The following is an 18,318-nucleotide window of genomic DNA, read 5'->3' as shown; positions in this document are numbered from 1 at the left end:
TATCTGACTCCCTTTACTATTTTCCACTCCCCTTTTCCTCTGATAATCACCATACTGTTGTCTGTATGAATTTTTGGTTTTCTGTTTATTCATTTGTTGCTTTCAGTTTTATATTCCACATGAGTGAAATAAGGTTCTTGACTGACGTATTTAATTGATATTCTCAAGATCCATCCATGTTGTTGCAATGGCAGTATTTCATCTTTTGGTTGAATAGTATTCCATCTTCCTATTTAATAAAGAGAGAATGTGCTAATTGACCCTCATGCCGTCACAAAGATGGCGGCGCCCACAGCCAACAAGGAGGAAATACGTTAATTGACTGCCCCGCCCTCAAAGATGGCAGTGCCCACAGCCAATAAGAGGGAATATGCTAATTGGCTGCCATGCCCTCAAAGATGGTGTCGCCCAGTCCCCTCAGCCCCACTGGGTGGCAGGCATGGGGCACGGCCTGGCCTGCCCCCAGGCAGGCCCAGCCGCTCTGCGCACCTGCCTCCGGAGTCCCCCAGCCGCCCAGGGCCGGCCCAAGGCACAGGCAAGCCTCGATGGCGGCTGCCCAGCCACCCAAGGCCACCCGAGGCTCAGGTAACCAGGGCCGGCCGAGGCTTGCGCTGCCGGCAGTGGCAGCAGGAGAGGTGTGATGGGGGCATTGCCTTCCCCTGATTGCCAGGTTGCCTCCCGCCCCTGAGGGCTATGGACTGTGAGTGGGGGCAGGTGGGCTGAGGGATCCCCCCTTCAGTGCATGAATTTTCACGCACTGGGCCTCTAGTAGATATATAAAAGGCTAATACACAGTGTCCCCTCAGGAGTTTGACCAGGAAAACAGTTCAATTGCTCACCATGACATGCACTGACCACCAGGGGGCGGTGCAAAACATGGCAGGTGACCAGTGGTGGTGGCGGGTTGCTGAGGGAGCGAGGGAAGGAGGAGGCGTGGAGGCGGGGAACCTGATCGCCAACCAGGCCTAGGGACCCTACCCATGCACTAGGACTCTAGTTGTATATATGTACCACTTCTTTATCCAATCATGTATGGAAGGACACTTCATTGTTTCCATATCTTAGCCACCATGAATAATGCTGCAGTGAACTTAGGGGTACATATATCTTTATGAATCAAAGTTTTCAAGTTTTTTGGCCAGATACCCAGAAGAGGGGTTGTTGGCCATTTGTATGTATTTTTGGGATACTAAGTGTTTGTTCAGGTTTTTGCTCTTTTTCTATTTGGATTTTTTGATGTTTAGTTGTACTAATTCTTTATATATTTTGAATAATAACCCCTTATCAGAAGTGTTGTTTGCAAATTTCTCCTTCCATTCAGTTGGTTGCCTTTTTGTGTTTTTTGTGTTTTTTTTAATTTTTTATTTCTTTTAATTTCTTTATTGATTAAGGTATCACATATTTGTCCTGGTCCCCCCATTCCCATCCCACCCCCTCCCCACACATGCCCCAACCCCCCTGTTGTCCTTAACCGCTGGTTAGGCTCATATGCCTGCACACAAGTCCTTTGGTTGATATCCCCATTTACCCCCACCCTTCCCTACCCTCCCCACGAGGCCCGACAATCTGATCCATGCCTCCTTGTTTCTGGGTCTGTTCTTGTTCATCAGTCTATGTTGTTCATTATTTCTCCTAGATGAGTGAGATCATGTGCTATTAGAAATACACTTAATAAGAACCGAAAATGAGACAGGCAATAATGGTTATTGTGACAGGCAAATGAATCGGTCTGTAGTGAGTTTCTTTCTGGGCCAACAGTTCTTTTGAGACCCAATTTCAATGTCCAACAGTTCCTTATGTGTACATGTCAGCACTGACATTTCAGTTCTGGATGGTGGACAAATGGTGGTAATGCAGGTCCGACTCTCTCTGGTTTGGTCCTGGGCAATCTGCAATGATGCACAGCTGTTAACTGCTAGTATGGGAAGGCCACATCAGCGTCTTCTGTCTCTGGACTGCTTCTCTTCTGTCTTCATGGCTGGAGTAGTCCTGTCGATTCCTCTCTTGCTGGAATCCACATGGTGTGTTTTTTGTTTGTTTGTTTGTTTGTTTTTATTTAATAAATCTTTATTGTTCAGATTATTACAATTGTTCCTCTTTTTTCCCCCCATAGCTCCCCTCCACCAGGTTCCCGCCCCACCCTCTGCCCTTATCCCCCCACCCGTCCTCATCCATAGGTGTACGATTTTTGTCCAGTCTCTTCCCGCACCCCCCACACCCCTTTCCCCTGAGAATTGTCAGTCCACTCCCTTTATATGCCCCTGATTCTATTATATTCACCAGTTTATTCTGTTCGTCAGATTTTTTATTCACTTGAGTTTTAGATTCACTTGTTGATAGATACGTATTTGTTCATAATTTTTATCTTTACCTTTTTCTTCTTCTTCCTCTTCTTAAAGAGTACCTTTCAGCATTTCATATAATACTGGTTTGGCGGTGATGAACTCCTTTAGCTTTTTCTTATCTGTGAAGCTTTTTATCTGCCCTTCAATTCTGAATGATAGCTTTGCTGGGTAGAGTAATCTTGGTTGTACATTCTTGCTATTCATCACTTTAAATATTTCTTGCCACTCCCTTCTGGCCTGCATAGTTTCTGTTGAGAAATCAGCTGACAATCGTATGGGTGTTCCCTTGTAGGTAACTAACTGTCTTTCTCTTGCTGCTTTTAATATTCTCTCTCTGTCTTTTGCTCTTGGCATTTTAATTATGATGTGTCTTGGTGTGGTCCTCTTGGGATTCCTTTTGTTTGGGGTTCTGTGTGCTTCCTGGACTTGTAAGTCTATTTCTTTCACCAGTTGGGGGAAGTTTTCATTCATTATTTCTTCAAATATGTTTTCAGTATCTTGCTCTCTCTCTTCTTCTGGGACCCCCATAATTCTGATGTTGGTATGCTTGAAGTTGTCCCTGAGGCTTCTTACACTATCTTCAACTTTTTGGATTCTTTTTTCTTTCTTTTTTTCCGGTTGGGTGTTTTTTGCTTCTTTGTATTTCAAATCTTTGACTTGATTCTTGCGATCCTCTAGTCTGCTATTGGATCTCTGTATATTATTCTTTATTTCAGTCAGTGTATGCTTAATTTCTAGTTGGTCCTTTTTCATATCCTCGAGGGTCTCGCTAAATTTATCAGCCTTTTCTAGAAAATTCTTGAAAAACCTTGTAACTGTGGTTTTGAACTCTATATCCAGTCATTTGCTTTCCTACATTTCTTTCACTTGTGACCTGTTTCTTTGCCTCCGCATTTTGGCTGCTTCCCTGAGTTGATGGAGTGGCTTTGTGGGCTAGGTGTCCTAGCAGGGCCCAGTGGCTCAGCCTCCCCAGTTACCTGAGGTGGACACTCTTGGTGCACCCCTTTGTGGGCTGTGTGCATAGTCTTGTTGTAGTTAAGCCTTGATTGTTGTTGGTATCACTGGGAGGAATTGACCTCCAGACCAATTGGCTGTGAGGATCTGCTGTGTCTATGATGGGAGAACTTCTGTGCTGGAGACACCCTTATGAGACAAGACTTGTTTCAGTGGGGTTTTGGTGCTCACTGAGTCTGCCCCTTGAGTGTATCCCTTATGGGTCTGAGGAGTTGTAATCTGGATGGTCCCACTCTGACCCCTGGGTACACTGGTTCTTGGATATCCAAGGAGGTGCTAATTTAGTCTCTGCCTGAGGCCACCCAGCCAGAGCTATGGAGAGATCTGCAGATTCCTCTCTTTGTTTGGGTTTTGGAGGTGCCCAGATGAGGCCCAGCTGTGAAGTAATGCAAGCTGCTGCAGGGCCTTGTGCCTTCGTTTGGATGTTCTGGGTTTCACTGACCCAGCTGCAGTTTGTTAGGTAAGTTTAGAATTCAAAAGACCAGGCCATTCATATGCAAAAGCCTCTGCCCTTAACTTGGATGGGGAGGAGTCTCAGGGCGGAGCAAACTGCAATGGCTTCGTGGGGCGGGATCTCAGGGTGGAGCAAACAGCAATGGCTTCCTGTCCTGTCCTAAGAGGCCCCTGGGTCTCAGTGTCCCGTGGTAATCACTGCAAGCACCTCTGAGAGAAAGCCGCCCTCGAGTTTTGCATGCTGCTAGACAGTCCAGTTTCTCCCCGTATGAGTCTGGGTCCCCAGAGTCTCGCCTGGAACTGGAGTTCAGAGCATTCGGGAGCTTTTGTCTCCCTCCCAATTTAGAAAGCCATCCACATACTCAGTTGCCAGCCCTCTCCGCGTGCATGCCTCTGTACCTCTGCCTTCCGCAGCTCCTGAGTCTCAGTGTGCTTTTCTCTTTCCTTCTAGTTGTAGAATTTCCACTCAGCCAGCCTTCCTGTGGTTCTGGATGATGTCCATTTTGTCTTTTAGTTTTAGTTTTTTTTTTTTTTTATTAAAGTTTTTTTTTTTTTATATATATTTTTTTATTGAGTTTTTACAGAGAGGAAGAGAGAGGGATAGAGAGTTAGAAACATCGGTCAGCTGCCTCCTGCACACCCCCTACTGGGGATGTGCCTGCAACCAAGGTACATGCCCTTGACTGGAATCGAACCTGGGACCCTTCAGTCCGCAGGCCGACGCTCTATCCACTGAGCCAAACCGGTTTGGGCTAGTTTTAGTTTTGAAATTGTTGTGAGAGGCAGCAGTTTAGGTGTTTACCTATGCTGCCATCTTGTTTTCTCCTATCGCCTTTTTGTTTTGTTGGTGGTTTCTTTAGCTGTGCATAAGATTCGATATAGTCATGTTTATTTTTGCCTTTACTTCCCTTGCCTTTGAGATCAAATTCATAAAATCTTCTCTAAGGCCAAGATCCAGTGTTTTCTTCTATGTGATTTTGTCTCAATTCTTATATTTAGGTCTTTGATCTGTTTTGAGTTAATTTTTTGTACAAGGGGACAAACTGAAACCTAGTTTCATGCTTTTGCATGTGGCTTTCCAATTTTCCCAGCACTATTAATTGAATTGGCTTTCTTTTCTCCATTGTATGTTTTGGGATCCTTTGTCAAAAATTATTTGCCCATATACATGTGTTTATTTCTGGGCTCTCAGTTCTGTTCCATTGGCCTGTGTGTCTGTTTTTCTGCAAATGCCATGCAAAACAATTGTCTTAAAGATGTTGAAAGAGCTAAAGGGAGATATGGATGTGGGAAAAACAGTGTGAACATAATAGAAATGTCAATAAAGAGAAAACAAAGGTATCAAAAAAATACTGGAGGTGGAAGGTACAAACAACAAAAACAAAAGGAGATAAATGAGACTAGGTCAAACAAATGTCTTTGCATCAAAGGAGATAACAGGCTGAAAAGACAACTTACAGAATGGGAGAAAATATTTGCCAATATCTGTAAGAGATTAATATCCAGAATATAAAAGGAATTCCTACAACTCAACTACAACAATATTTATTTTAAAAATAGCCCTGGCAGTGTTTCTCAGCTACAGAGAAGAGACTGGTGGTTGCCAGAGGTGGGGGCTGGAGTGTGGGCAGATGAGTGACAGAAGTTAAAAGGTATAAATAAATTTCCTGTGTAAGATAACTAAGTCATGGGAATGTAATATATAGCATAGTGACTATAGTTAAAAATATTATATTGTCCTGGCCAAGGTGGCTCACTTGGTTGGAGCATTGTCCCAGTACACCAAAAGTTTGATTCCTGGTAAGGGCACATACCCAGGTTGTGGGTTCGATTCCTGATTGGGGCACGTACAGAAGGCAACCGATCAATGTTTCTCTCATACATTGATGTTTCTCTCCCTCTCTCTAAAACCAATTTTAAAAATACTGTATTACAGTCCTAGCCAGTTTGGCTCAGTGGATAGAGTGTCGGCCTATGGACCTAAGGGTCTCCGGTTCGATTCCGGTCAAAGGCACGTACCTCAGTTGCAAACTCCTCCCCAGCTGTGGCACTTGTAGGAAGCAACCAATCAATAAGTTTCTCTCACATTGATGTTTCTCTTTGTCTTTCCCTCTCTCTGCTACCCTATCTAAAAATCAATGGGAAACCGAAACCGGTTTGGCTCAGTGGATAGAGTGTCAGCCTGTGGACTCAAGGGTCCCAGGTTTGATTCCGGTCAAGGGCATGTACCTTGGTTGCGGGCACATCTCCAGTAGGGGGTGTGCAAGAGGCAGCTGATCGATATTTATCTCTCCTCAATGTTTCTAACTCTCTATCCCTCTCTCTTCCTCTCTGTAAAAAATCAATAAAATATATTTAAAAAAATAAATAAATAAAAATCAATGGGAAAACACATTGGGTGAGGATTAAAAAAGAATCCTATGTAATAAAAGCCTAATATGCAAATCAACCTAATGGCTGAACGACTGGTGGAATGACCAGTTGCCATGATGTACACTGACCACCAGAGGGCAGATGCTCAACGTAGAAGCTTCCCCCAGCCCACAGGCCCCAGGCTAGCTAAGGTGGGTACCAGTGGGGGGTCCCCTGATCATCCTACCAGTTGCCCCGCAGAGGGTGGCGACTGGCAGTGGGGGTGGCAGGGCTAGCGAGCAGGTGGCACCAGGCCGGCCAAGGCAGATGCCCTCGGGCAGCCCTGATCACCCCACCAGTCGCCCCACAGATCTGCCCTGATTGCCGGCCAGACCTAGGGACCCTACCTGTGCATGAATTTCATGCACTGGGCCTCTAGTAAATAAGTAAATAAATAAAAGAATAAATCTCATTTAAAAAATACTGTTTTACATATTTGAAAATTGCTAAGAGAGTAAAGTTCTCATTATTTATAAATAATCAAATTAAGCCCTGGCGGACTTGGCTCAGTAGATAGAGCGTCAGCCTGCCGACTGGAGGGTCCCAGGTTCGATTCCGGCCAAGGGCACATGCCTGGGTTGCGGGTTCAATCCCCAGTGGGGGTCGTGAAGGAGGCAGCCAATCAATGGTTATCTCTCATCATTGATGTTTCTATCTCTCTTTCTCCCTTCCTCTCTGAAATCAATAAAGAAATATATTTTTTAAAATAATCAAATTAAAAAGCACCATCTTATGTTGTACTTGTAATTTGTATATGTCTCTATCTTGTCTGCTTTTGGAATACAACTTTTATCCTACTTAGTTCCTTGACTGATTTGAAACTAATACAATCTGTTTCTATACTTGTTACTCTAGAAATTATGTATATCCGTATGAAACTCTACTATTAAGATGAGCCTCTTTCCAGATTTCACATTTCTCCATCAGTATTGGGAGGTCTTTAAGGCAAATCATACCAGATTAAATGAAATTACTCCTAGATATAACTTTTTTTTTTTTTTGGATATAACATTTTTTTAAAAAGCTGCCCAGCCCTAGCTGGTTCAGCTCAGTGGATATAGAGCGTCAGCCTACAGTCTGAAAGGTCAAGGGCATGTACCTTGGTTGCAGGTTCCTCCCCAGTCCACACCCTGGTCAGGGCATGTGCAAGAGACAACTAATCGATGTGTTTCTCTAGCATTGATATTTTCTCTCTGTCTTTCCCACTCTTTCTAAAAATCAATGGAAAAATATCCTCAGGTGAGGATTTTAAAAAAAGCAGCCCACACACATTAACACTGTCCTTCAGTTTAAAAACAGATTACAGCCCAGCCAGCTGGTGTTACTTATGGTTGATCATCAACCCACGAAGGAAGAGGGTACTGGTTTGATTCCAGTTGGTCGGGGCACTTGCCAGGCTGCAGCTAGATCCCTGGTTGAGGGGTGGTGCGTTCAAGGGACAGCCAATCGATGTTTCTCTCTAAAATAAAAAATAAATATTTAAAAACAGATTACAGCCCTAGCCGGTTTGGTTCAGTGGATAGAATGTTGGCCCTCCTATCGATGTTTTTGTCTCTCTCCCTTCCTTCCACTCAAAAAAAAGAAAAAAAGAAAAATATCCGGGTGCGGATTAACGAAACAAACAAAAAAACCTTACAAAAAAAACAGATTACAGTTGAATCTAAGCTTATGTTCTGGGTGAGGAACGAACGTATCCTAATCACTTAGTTAGGCCTCGCTGAAGTAGTTGGAGTAAAGTCCTTACAACAATCTTGAATGTTATATACCTCTACCACTGATGTCTTTTTTAAATCACTACAATCTTTGTAATTACAAAATTAATCTCAAAACGAAAGGAAACTTGGGAAAGAGGGTCTTTGGGTAAAAATCCTCAACTTCAGAGGCTCTCCTTTTCTGATGAGTAAATTTTGCAATGAATCTACTTCAGTGTATGTGTATGCAAATTCCTATTCTTCATCTTGAAAAAGTGGCCCATTTCAGGACTTGAGCATGGGAAGTATACATGGGCTGAACATCTGATTGTGTCTGGAATGAGAGGTGTAACCTAAAACTGATGGAGAAAGGACTAGGAATACAGGAGTGGCTTAAATAGGCTCCCTCAGGCCCTCTCAGGAATTTTTAGTCTCAATTGGATGAGTGAGTTGTAAGTTCATCAGGTCAAAGAAGGGGCATTCTACCTAGCTGGATTGGCTGTGGTTGGAGCATTAGCCCTCGGACTAAAGGGTTCAGGGTTAGGTTCTGGTCAAGGGCACATATCTCATTTGAAGGCTTGATCCCCAATTCTGATTGGGGTGTGTGTGTGGGGACAACCAATAGATGTGCCTCTCATACATCGATGTTTATCTCAGTCTCTCCCCATCCCTTCCACTCTTGTATAAAAAATCAATGGAAAAAATATCCTCAGATGAGAATTTAACAAAAACAACAAAAAAAGGGGTGTGTGTGTGTGAAGGGGCATTCTAGTAACGGTGGAATATGTGCACTTGCTGAGCACTTACAAAGTGCCAAGTGCTGGTCTAAAGCCACACTGTCCAGTATGGCAGCCATTAGCCACTGTATCTGAGGAACTAGTTATGTGTGGCTTTCAGCCTAAAACTTCCTAGGAAAGAAAACTCAAGAACTAGAAATAATGTTTTGAATGTACTTTGAAGCTATATGGCATTTATGTTTACGCAACCATAGGCAGGTTAACCTATTATTGTCTTAAAATTTTAACAAACAAGACAACAGTATTAAAATGTAATTTTTAAATTGTTTTTACTTTTCAGTAAAATTAATACTTGTGACAAATCTTCCCTGAAATTATGAATTAACTGCTCAGAGTTAACAAGAAATGGATTCTTCCATTAAATTTATAAAATATTTAGCTTGTAAGAAACAATTTTTTTTCATTATTATTACATAGCACTCAAGGATAATAAAGCTGTCTTGAGATTTCAAACTGAGAAATCTATGCAAGAGTTTTAAAAAGTGCATCAATCAAGGTACAGTTTAAATATTAATATACACATATTCCAGACCCCAATTCCATTTAACACGGATATTAACCTTTCTGTTTAATTCCCTCTGCTCCCCCCAGTATGGCATGACTTTGTAGAGCAGTGGTTCTCAATGGGAGCACCTTTGCCCTCCAGCACACACTTGGCATCAGTAATCACCGTGACTGTGATGGGGGAATGGGTACCAATGGCAAATAGTGGGTACAACCCAAGGATGCTGCTAAATGTCCTTTAATGCACAGGATGAACCCCCACAACAAAGAATTACCCAGCCCAAATGTTAACAGAACCAGTGGTAAGAACCCCTGTGGTAGAGTATGACCCAATTTCCATTTTACAAATAGACTGTCTGTCCCCTGAAATTCTGAGAACACAGACTGATAGAAATCAGGACATACACCATTTAATTACCTTCGACCTGCTCCCCTAATTTAATATCTTAATACGGAAAGTTAATTTGAGCTGTTCTGAAGAAGCCAAGCAAACAGTTTCTGTTGCACATTTTTCTGGACTATTATAAAACTTTAATGATATGTAAAGCACCTGGAAAATAAAGTGCTCTACAAGTTCTGAAAACGTCTCAACACATTGCAAATAAAGAGCTTCACTTATTTGTTAGGACTGTTTAGACAGGTTAAGTTTAGTTGATTTGCTTTTTAAAAATAATCTTTCACAAATGTCCTTTACAAATAGGAGTGCATATATGTGGGGTGTGTGATACAAGAATTGTCAGCATCTTTTCCACACAAATTCAGGTTGTAACGTACCAATGTATCCAATGAGAATTCTAATGGGGAACCCAATTTTTAAAAAATCATTTTAAGTTTACTAAGCAGAAACATTTTTAGTACTTTACTAATCATTCATCTCCACATTCACATTCTGTGTATTTTCTCATGGTCAACAAACTGATTCAAATTATTTAAGTTATCCCACCATGTAAAGAGAAAAGCTTCTGCAATACATTGAAACCATGGAGTTATCTTAATTTCGCCGCTGGCTGCCTTTTTCAGCATTTCTTCCACCTCTTCCTTTGACACATAGCAATAGGTTTTAATTTCATTGGGGTCTGGATCCAAAGTCACGTTCTTTTTCACAAACAAAATGTAATCAATTTCATGTTCTCCCCAGATACTATCAGACTGAGCCTTGTAGTGAATTCTAGTCAGATAATTAATTTCTTCTGGAGGAACCTAGGACGAAAATGAAGCAGTAATAGAAATATCAAAAACAAATAATCTAAATTAACTGACCACATTTCAGTGCTATCCTGAACAAAAGAAGTAGAGTTTTAGTTATGACTTTAAAATTTAATTTTCTATTGATGATTTATGGAAATAGTACTATGTAGTTTCAAGTACCTAAATTTTTTCCATAGGACCAAAAATAATTTGATTTATTGAAAGAATTGTATTTTTTAATTTTTATTTTATTATTATTTAAAAAAATATTTTTATTGATTTTAGAGAGGAAGGGAGAGAGATAAATATCAATGACAGAGAATCATTGATCAGCTGCCTCCTGCACACCACACACCAGAATCGAGCCTGCAATCTGGGCATGTGCTCTGATGGGGAATCGAACTCTGACCTTCTGTTTCATAGCTCCATGCTCAACCACTGAGCCATGCCAGCTGGGCAGAATTATATATATTTTTAAAAGCAGTCACTCTGTGGGGGGTGGGGGGGAAGGAGGGGGAGACTGGTGCTGGGGGGGGGGAGATGGGGGATAAGGACACATGTAATACCTTAATAAAGAAAGAAAAAAAAAAGCAGTCACTCAAACTGGAATTGTTATTAGTCTCCCTTCACATCTTAATATTACTTTTTGGGAGAAAAAAATACTTGCTATTTAACTAGATGAGAGATACTTTGTTTATTCAGATATTTTGTCTTACTTAAAGGGGACAATTTGGGAGGAGGGGGGTGATTTTAATTCACCCAGAGTTGTGGTTCATAATCTTAAGGATTTCCACAAGAAAATAATTCATCTTTGATATGACCAATTATAAAAATAGTCAACTTTATACTGGTTAACAGACCAATCTGTTTCGATACTGAGGTAAATTCTGACAATATTAGGAAATAAAAATTTCAATATTTTTATTCAAGGTTTTTTTTGGGGCCAATAACTATAAAGAGGTTACAAAGCAGAAACCTACACCTGGGTCTAAAATTTTAATGAAAAATGTTTTAATATACATTTAGATTTCACCTTGTAGGGTTGGTTATGCAATCAATTTAGTTACCTGTTCCATGGGAATTCCTAATTCAGCCTTTAAACGCCTTTGTGCTGCTCGCCTTACTCCAATTGCCTCATTTTCTTCAAGCTCTCCTGGGTTACTTAAGGGATGACTACAACAAGTATTGGTAAAACAACCTGGAACATGTTAATATAGATGTAGATTAACTTTTGCTCAAAGTAGGTCTAAAAGTTAAAAACAACCCAAAGATTTAAAACTAATAGAAAAATTAATCAAATGATTCTTGAAGATTGATTTCTAAATCAGTTATAATGGACTATCAGTCATCATTTTGTGAAATAGACATGTATAGATAAGTTCTTCATTAATGCCTTTTTAACAAAAAAGATCAAAGATGTAAGATACAGCCGAAACCGGTTTGGCTCAGTGGATAGAGCGTCGGTCTGCGGACTGAAAGGTCCCAGGTTCGATTCCGGTCAAGGGCATGTACATTGGTTGCAGGCACATCCCCGGTGGGGGGTGTGCAGGAGGCAGCTGGTCGATGTTTCTCTCTCATCAATGTTTCTAGCTCTCTATCCCTCTTCCTTCCTCTCTGTAAAAAAATCAATAAAATATATATTTTAAAAAAGATATAAGATACAGATTTAAACACACACACACACACACACACACACACACACACACACACACCCCTAGCAGTTTTTATCCTTTACTGCTATTTTATTAGGCTGCACTCATTGTATAAGCTTCTTTTATGTAGAATATAAAATTACGTCCTTCACAGGATTTCCCTTTTTGACAATGGCTAACCAGAAAGTTCCAAATGACAAAGTCAAATTAAATATAGTTCCCAACAAAATACTGTACATCGATTGGGCACACTAACCTGGAAAGGTAATTTTAGCATCTGATCTCTGCTGTAGCAAGAGCTTATTTTCAGTGTTGAATAAGAAGACACTAAAAGCTCGATGCAGTAATCCTGAAAGCAAAAACAATACTGTTAATATAGTTTTAAAATACCAGTTATGTGCCTGATTCTCTACTTGGAATTCAGGATATTAGTAACTTGCTGGCAGTTCTGCTGCTTTTATCCATTGTCTTCTATTTAGTGAGTCTCCAGATGGCTACAATGGAGAAGAACTCCGGCATACCAACAAGAAGTTGGCCTCCAAGTGAAAGAAATGGAGATCTGTCAGCCAGTCGCTACCGGCCAACCTCCCGTCCAGGGACATTAGGCTTAGTGAGCCTTCTCCTGAGAAAGCTGGGAAGGTATGAGCTTTCATTTACGATACTTGTTTCTTTCTCCATTCACTAGAAAAAAAGCATTATAGGCTTGACAAGTGCTATTTTGCTAGGATTACTATATTACTTCTTTTTTACAAACCAAATTAATCCTGAAGAAGCTGAGTAAAAGACATGAAGTTGCCTGGCCAGTGTGGCTCAGTGGTTGAGCATCAACCTATGAACCAAGAGGTCAAGGTTTGATTCCTGGCCAGGGCATACGCCCAGGATTGTGGGCTCAATCCCCAGTAGGGGGCATGCAGGAGGCAGTTGATCAATGATGTTTCTATCTCTCTCCCCCCTTCCTTTCCTTTCTAAAATAAATAAATAAATATATATCCTATCTAATAAAGAGAGAATATGCCATCACAAAGATGGCGGTGCCCAGTGCGGACCTGCCCTCAGCCCCCCAGCTGCCCAGGGCTGGCCTGAGGTGCAAGCAACCTCAGATGGCGGCTGCTCAGTTGACACCGGAGGCAAGCCTCGGATGTCGGCCACCTAGCCAACGCCCAAGGCGCAGGTAACCAGAGCCGGCCGAGGCTTGTGCTGCCGGCAGTGGCAGCAGCAGAGGTGTGATGGGGGCGTCACCTTCCCCTGATCACCGGGTCACCTCCTATCCCTGAGGGCTCCCAGACTGTGAGAGGGGGCAGGCTGGGCTGAGGGACACCCCCCCACACACTCCAGTGCATGAATTTTCATGCACCGGGCCTCTAGTGTATTTATGTAAAAGCCTAAGCGACCAATACGACCGAACGACTAGAATGACTGGACGACCAGTCACTATGATGCGCACTGACCACCAGGGCAGATGCTCAATGCAGGAGCTGCCCCCTGGTGGTAAGTGCGCTCCCACAGCCAACCTCCCCCGGCAAACCTCCCCCACCAGCCGGCAAACTTCCTGCGGTCCCTTCCACCGTCCGGCAGGTCCTGACCAGCAGCTGGCAGGCCTAGCCCTGATTGGGACTGGGTGCGACGCCCCTGATAGGCCCTGATTGCCGGCCAGGCCTAGGGACCCCACCCGTGCCCAAACTTCGTGCACTGGGCCTCTAGTCTATATATATGAAAGCCTAAGTGTCCAAACAACCAGTTGACTGGTCGCTATGATGCGCACTGACCACCAGGGGGCAGATGTTCAATGCAGGAGCTGCCCCCTGGTGGTCAGTGTGCTTCCACAGCCAATCTCCCACGGTCCCTCCCCCGAGCTGGCCAGCCCCCATTGGCCCCAGTTGGGACTGGGTGAGACGGGCCCCCAACGGCCCTTATCGCCGGCCAGGCTGATGAACCCCACTGGAGCACGAATTCGTGCTCTGGGCCTCTAGTCTATACTAATAAAAGGGTAATATGCTAATTAGACCAGACGTCTTCTGGACGACCTTCTGGATGTCCTTCCTGACAAAGCCGGGACTGGGAGAAGCTGCCTGCCCCGCAGTCCTGGGCACCAGTGGCTGCGGCCGTGGCCCGGAGAGGGAGAAGCCACCCACTCCGTGGTCCCGGGTGCCAGCAGCCAGCCCGGGCAAAGCCGCCCGCCCACGGTTCCCTGCGGCTGCGGCTGGCCCAGGTGGAGCTGTCCCAGGTCCCGGGTACCTATGGTCAGCCAGAAGGAGGGAAGCCTGGGTCCTGGGTGCCTGTGGCCAGCTGGAGGAGGGAATCCTGGTTCTCGGGTGCGGGGCCGAGGCAGAGGCAGTTAGGGGCGATCTGGCCAGCAGAGGTGGTTAGGGGCAATCAGGCAGGCAGGCAAAGGGGTTAGGGATGATGAGGCAGTCAAGCAGGCGAGCAGTTAGGAGTCAGCAGTCCTGGATTGTGAGAGGGTGCAGGCTGGGCTAAGGGACCCCCACCCCATGCATGAATTTCATGCACCGGGCTTCTAGTGTATGTATAAAAGGCATGAAGTGGAAATCACTGTTAAGCAGGGAAAGCAGCAAGACAGGTTGTATAATTACACCACTCACCTAACTGGAAGCAGAGATAAAATATGATGATAAAGGTCACACCTTTACCTACATACTTTTCTCAGCTGCCCTGAAATGCCTAGGCATGTCACTTTCTCACACAGTATTTCAAAACAGTACCTTTCTCAATGTTTTCATTCAGGTGACAATTCTTTTTGGTCTCAGCCCCAATTTTATTGTCATTTTCATCAATAAGAATACACATCTCTGCCAGGAGCTGAACCTGTTTCTCATCAAGATGATTGGTGTTGATTTCAGGCATGGTGACAGAATGTCCGACCTGTCCTAGAACCCTAAGAGGGAGGAGAAAGAAAGGCCACTGCATCACAGGTCTCGAATTGTCACATGAACACAGTGACAAGTCCATTCTGAATCCAGAGCCCAGTAAGCAAATACTGTAAGCCATTTCAGAGGGTAAGTACTGCGGCCGCTGCTCCTGGCGTCCCCACCGCTCTTACTCCCAGCATTCAGCCTCATCTTGGCCATCAGCTGGAAAGGTATGTGTAGATGTAATGTCTGTCTGTCCCTGAGGTGTGTCACAGCCATCCATCCATCCTCTGCAGTGCAGACTGTGTCCCGGGGTGGCCTCTGCCTCTGCACACTTTCCTTCCTTAGGAGCCTGTCCGGCTATGGTCTGGTCCCAACCTCACTTTTCACCCTGCTGTTCACCCTTTCTGTGTTGTCTATGATAACCCATATTATACATTACATATACAAATGCGGCTCATATGGTAACCATATTCCCTCCTATGCCACTTACTAATCTGTTAAAATCCCCTTTTCAAGGTCCACTCTATGTGCCCAACACTCACGAACCTTTTAACCAACACGCACCACCTGGCCTCCTAGTAAGACTGTGACGGCGGCGTCCCCTCCCTCTCCTCAGGCAGCAGAGTGAGCAGCACCCCTGCTGAGAGTCACCCCGCCCTGGCGGCGCGTGAACTGCTCCTGAACTGCTCCGGGGAAACTTCACCGAGGAGCAGTAGAACAGGAATTTCACTCGCTTTTCACAAATGCACCCTGTCCCGCCCCCCCACCCCCCGCCCCGCCCTGCAAACAACTAACTCGGAAAAAGCATTCTTAGCTCACAGGGCCAAACAGGCGGCGGGGCCGGTTTGGTCCTCAGGCTGAAGGTGGTCCCTCCCTCCCAAAGCTTACTGAGGGCGGTGCCGAGCCTCCGGGACTCTCGGGGACCGGCCGCAGGTGTCCCCCTCGAGGACCCCCGTCTCTCTCCCTCAGGGACCTCCACGCCCCGTCTCCTTCAGGACCACCGGGGGCCCTCAGAGTCTCCCCTCGGGAACGCCCCATCTCTCCCCTAGGGAACCCCCACCCCTCGTCTTTCCGCCTCGGGGACCTGCCCCCCCCCGTCGACCCCTGCGAACTCCCCATCTCTCCCTTCGGGGGTCAGTCCCCCTTCTCTGCCCTCGCTATACCTGGGAGCCACTCGTCACTAGCCCTCAGGGACCCCGACCCCACATCGCTCCCCCTGGGGACCCCCAGGAGCCCCTTTTCTCCCCTCGGGGGCGCACTGAACCTGAGGTGCCGACAGTCCGTGGGCCGCCGCTCCGCCGCGCGCGCCTCCCTCCGGCCCAGGCCCCGCGGGCTGCCGCTCCACCGCGCCCGCCTCCCCGCGGTCCAGGCCGCTGACGCCGAGAGCCCAATCTCCGGCGGCCGCGCCAGAGCGCACACGTCTGCAGGCCAATCGCGCGCGGCCAAGGCCTGACGTCACGTCGCGCGATGGCGCCACGCCCACCTCGCGCAGGGTCTCTCGCGTGACCGGGGGTCGCAGACCCGCTTTTAGCCCATGACCTAGGAGCCGCCTGACGCAGGGCTGCTTCCAAGTCCCCCGGAGGACGGCCCTGGGGCAGCTGTGCCTGGAGTCGCGCCTGCGCACTGGGGGTCTGCGCACTGCCCTGAATAAATTGCGGAGCCGCTCACCCAGTTGGCTCCGACGGGGTCCTTGGCGTGAAGATGAAGGTAGAAGTCACTGTTGATGTACTAGCTTGGGGGCCACACACCCGGGGTTACATCGTTTGGAATCGTTAAAGAGTGTACCTCCAGTGGGAAGTTTCTCTGAGTTCTGAAGCGGTAACGTTCCCAGGGACAGTTGCTGAGCGAGGTAGAGGCAGTTTAAGGAGCCTTCTGCGCAGGTGGCAGACATTTATTTTATCCATATATTCATGGAAGGTTGCACGTTAGTAATGCAGACTACATGTGAAATTACCTTTCAATGTTTAGATATTGTTAACATTCAAACCTATAAAGAATTTTTGTGAGTTTATTTGAGCCATACAATTGCCGGGAAGCAGAATCTCAATGTATTGGGATGATAATGCTCTGGAGAGTGGCAGTTTTTCACCTTGTTTCATACATTACAACCAAAAGAGGTGACTTACGTAAAATCTGTTAACGAAAAAAACCATTGAAACCTGTAAAGAATTTTAGTGAGTTTATTTGAGCCAAAATGTCGACATATGCCGGGAAGCCGAACCTCAATGAATCGAGATAATGCTCCGAGGAAATGGTGGGTTACATCTGTATTTATACATTGCCATCAAAGGAGGGACATAGGTCGGCTACATGAAATTCATTGGTGACGGATTAAGGAGGTGGGTTAAAGTCAAACGGTGGGAAACCCCTGGGATTGGATAAAAAGCAAAATGATGGACACATACTTAGGTGGGTACAGGAACAATTAACATGATAATGAAGGAATTTGAAGTATCTGTCCTGGTGCCCACCACATTTGGTTGTGCCCCAGGGGCTCCAGCAAAAGAAGGAAGTTACAAGTTACCCAGACATCTCACCGATATGTTATCTTAGAGGCAAATGGGCTCAGTAAGGAAGATCTAAGTTGATCTTTGTCAGGGAAGATATCGGACTAGGACATGACTACCCACTATAACCTGTTTGTAGTTAAATATTTAATTTTCAAACCATCCTTTGTGGTTATTTCAGGTCTCTGAGTCTGCAAGACTGCCACGCAGGCCTCCCCTGAGCTTGTCAGGTTAGCATGTGGCTCCTTCCGTTCACAATCCATTGGTAATAGATTAGGGAGACCTTTAGCCTGATAATGGAGGCGGGGAAACCTCTGTGACTGGATAAAAAGTAAAATGATAGACACTTCTTAGGTGGGTACAGGATAGTTAATAGTCAACAATAAATACAACAATAACAATGAAGGAATTTATGGCACCCGTCTTGGCGCCCAGGACATTCGGTTGTGCCCTGAAGGGTCTGGAAAAAGGGAAGTTACAAGTTACCCAGACATTTCAATGTGTTATCATACATGCAAAAAGACAGTAGGCTCAGTTAAGGTAAAGAATGACCTTTGTCGGGGAAGAGACTGGCCTAGGATGTGACTATCCACCATAACTACTTTTAAAATTTTAGAGGGAAGGTAGGGGAGGTGGAGGCAAGAGGGAGAACTCAACCAAAGGACTTGTATGCATGCATAAAAGCATAACCAATGGACACAGACACCAGGGGGGTGAGGGCATGGGGGGGGTAAAGGGGGGATAAGGACATATGTAATACCTTAATCAATAAAGAAAAAAATATGCCACTAAAAAGACTTTGATGACAAATACAAAATAAAGGTCTTCAAATGTTAAAAAAAAAAAATCCATGAAGAAACCCCAAAACAATTTTAAAAAATGAAA

The 18,318-nt window shown here is 44.9% G+C and overlaps 2 protein-coding genes across 2 annotated transcripts in view; one reads left to right on the top strand and one right to left on the bottom strand.

Moving 5' to 3' along the window:
- Positions 1-9,390: 9,390 nt before the first annotated feature.
- Positions 9,391-16,332, bottom strand: IDI1 (isopentenyl-diphosphate delta isomerase 1). The gene is made up of 5 exons (XM_008150298.3): positions 16,191-16,332; positions 14,777-14,949; positions 12,313-12,405; positions 11,472-11,602; positions 9,391-10,416 (listed from the first exon to the last, which is right to left on the bottom strand). The coding sequence occupies exons 2-5, from the start codon at positions 14,916-14,918 to the stop codon at positions 10,099-10,101; spliced, it is 684 nt and encodes a 227-aa protein (XP_008148520.1). The 5' UTR covers positions 14,919-14,949; positions 16,191-16,332; the 3' UTR covers positions 9,391-10,098.
- Positions 15,002-18,318, top strand: part of WDR37 (WD repeat domain 37) — a 79,384-nt gene continuing 76,067 nt past the window's right edge. Inside the window, exon 1 of the mRNA XM_054726532.1 lies at positions 15,002-15,070. The gene's annotated coding sequence lies outside the window, so the exon portion shown is untranslated. The remainder of the gene's footprint in view (positions 15,071-18,318) is intronic.

This window comes from Eptesicus fuscus, chromosome 2, assembly GCF_027574615.1.
Source record: "Eptesicus fuscus isolate TK198812 chromosome 2, DD_ASM_mEF_20220401, whole genome shotgun sequence".
Classification (NCBI taxonomy): Eukaryota; Metazoa; Chordata; class Mammalia; order Chiroptera; family Vespertilionidae; genus Eptesicus; species Eptesicus fuscus.
This window is presented reverse-complemented; position numbering and strand designations above follow the sequence as displayed.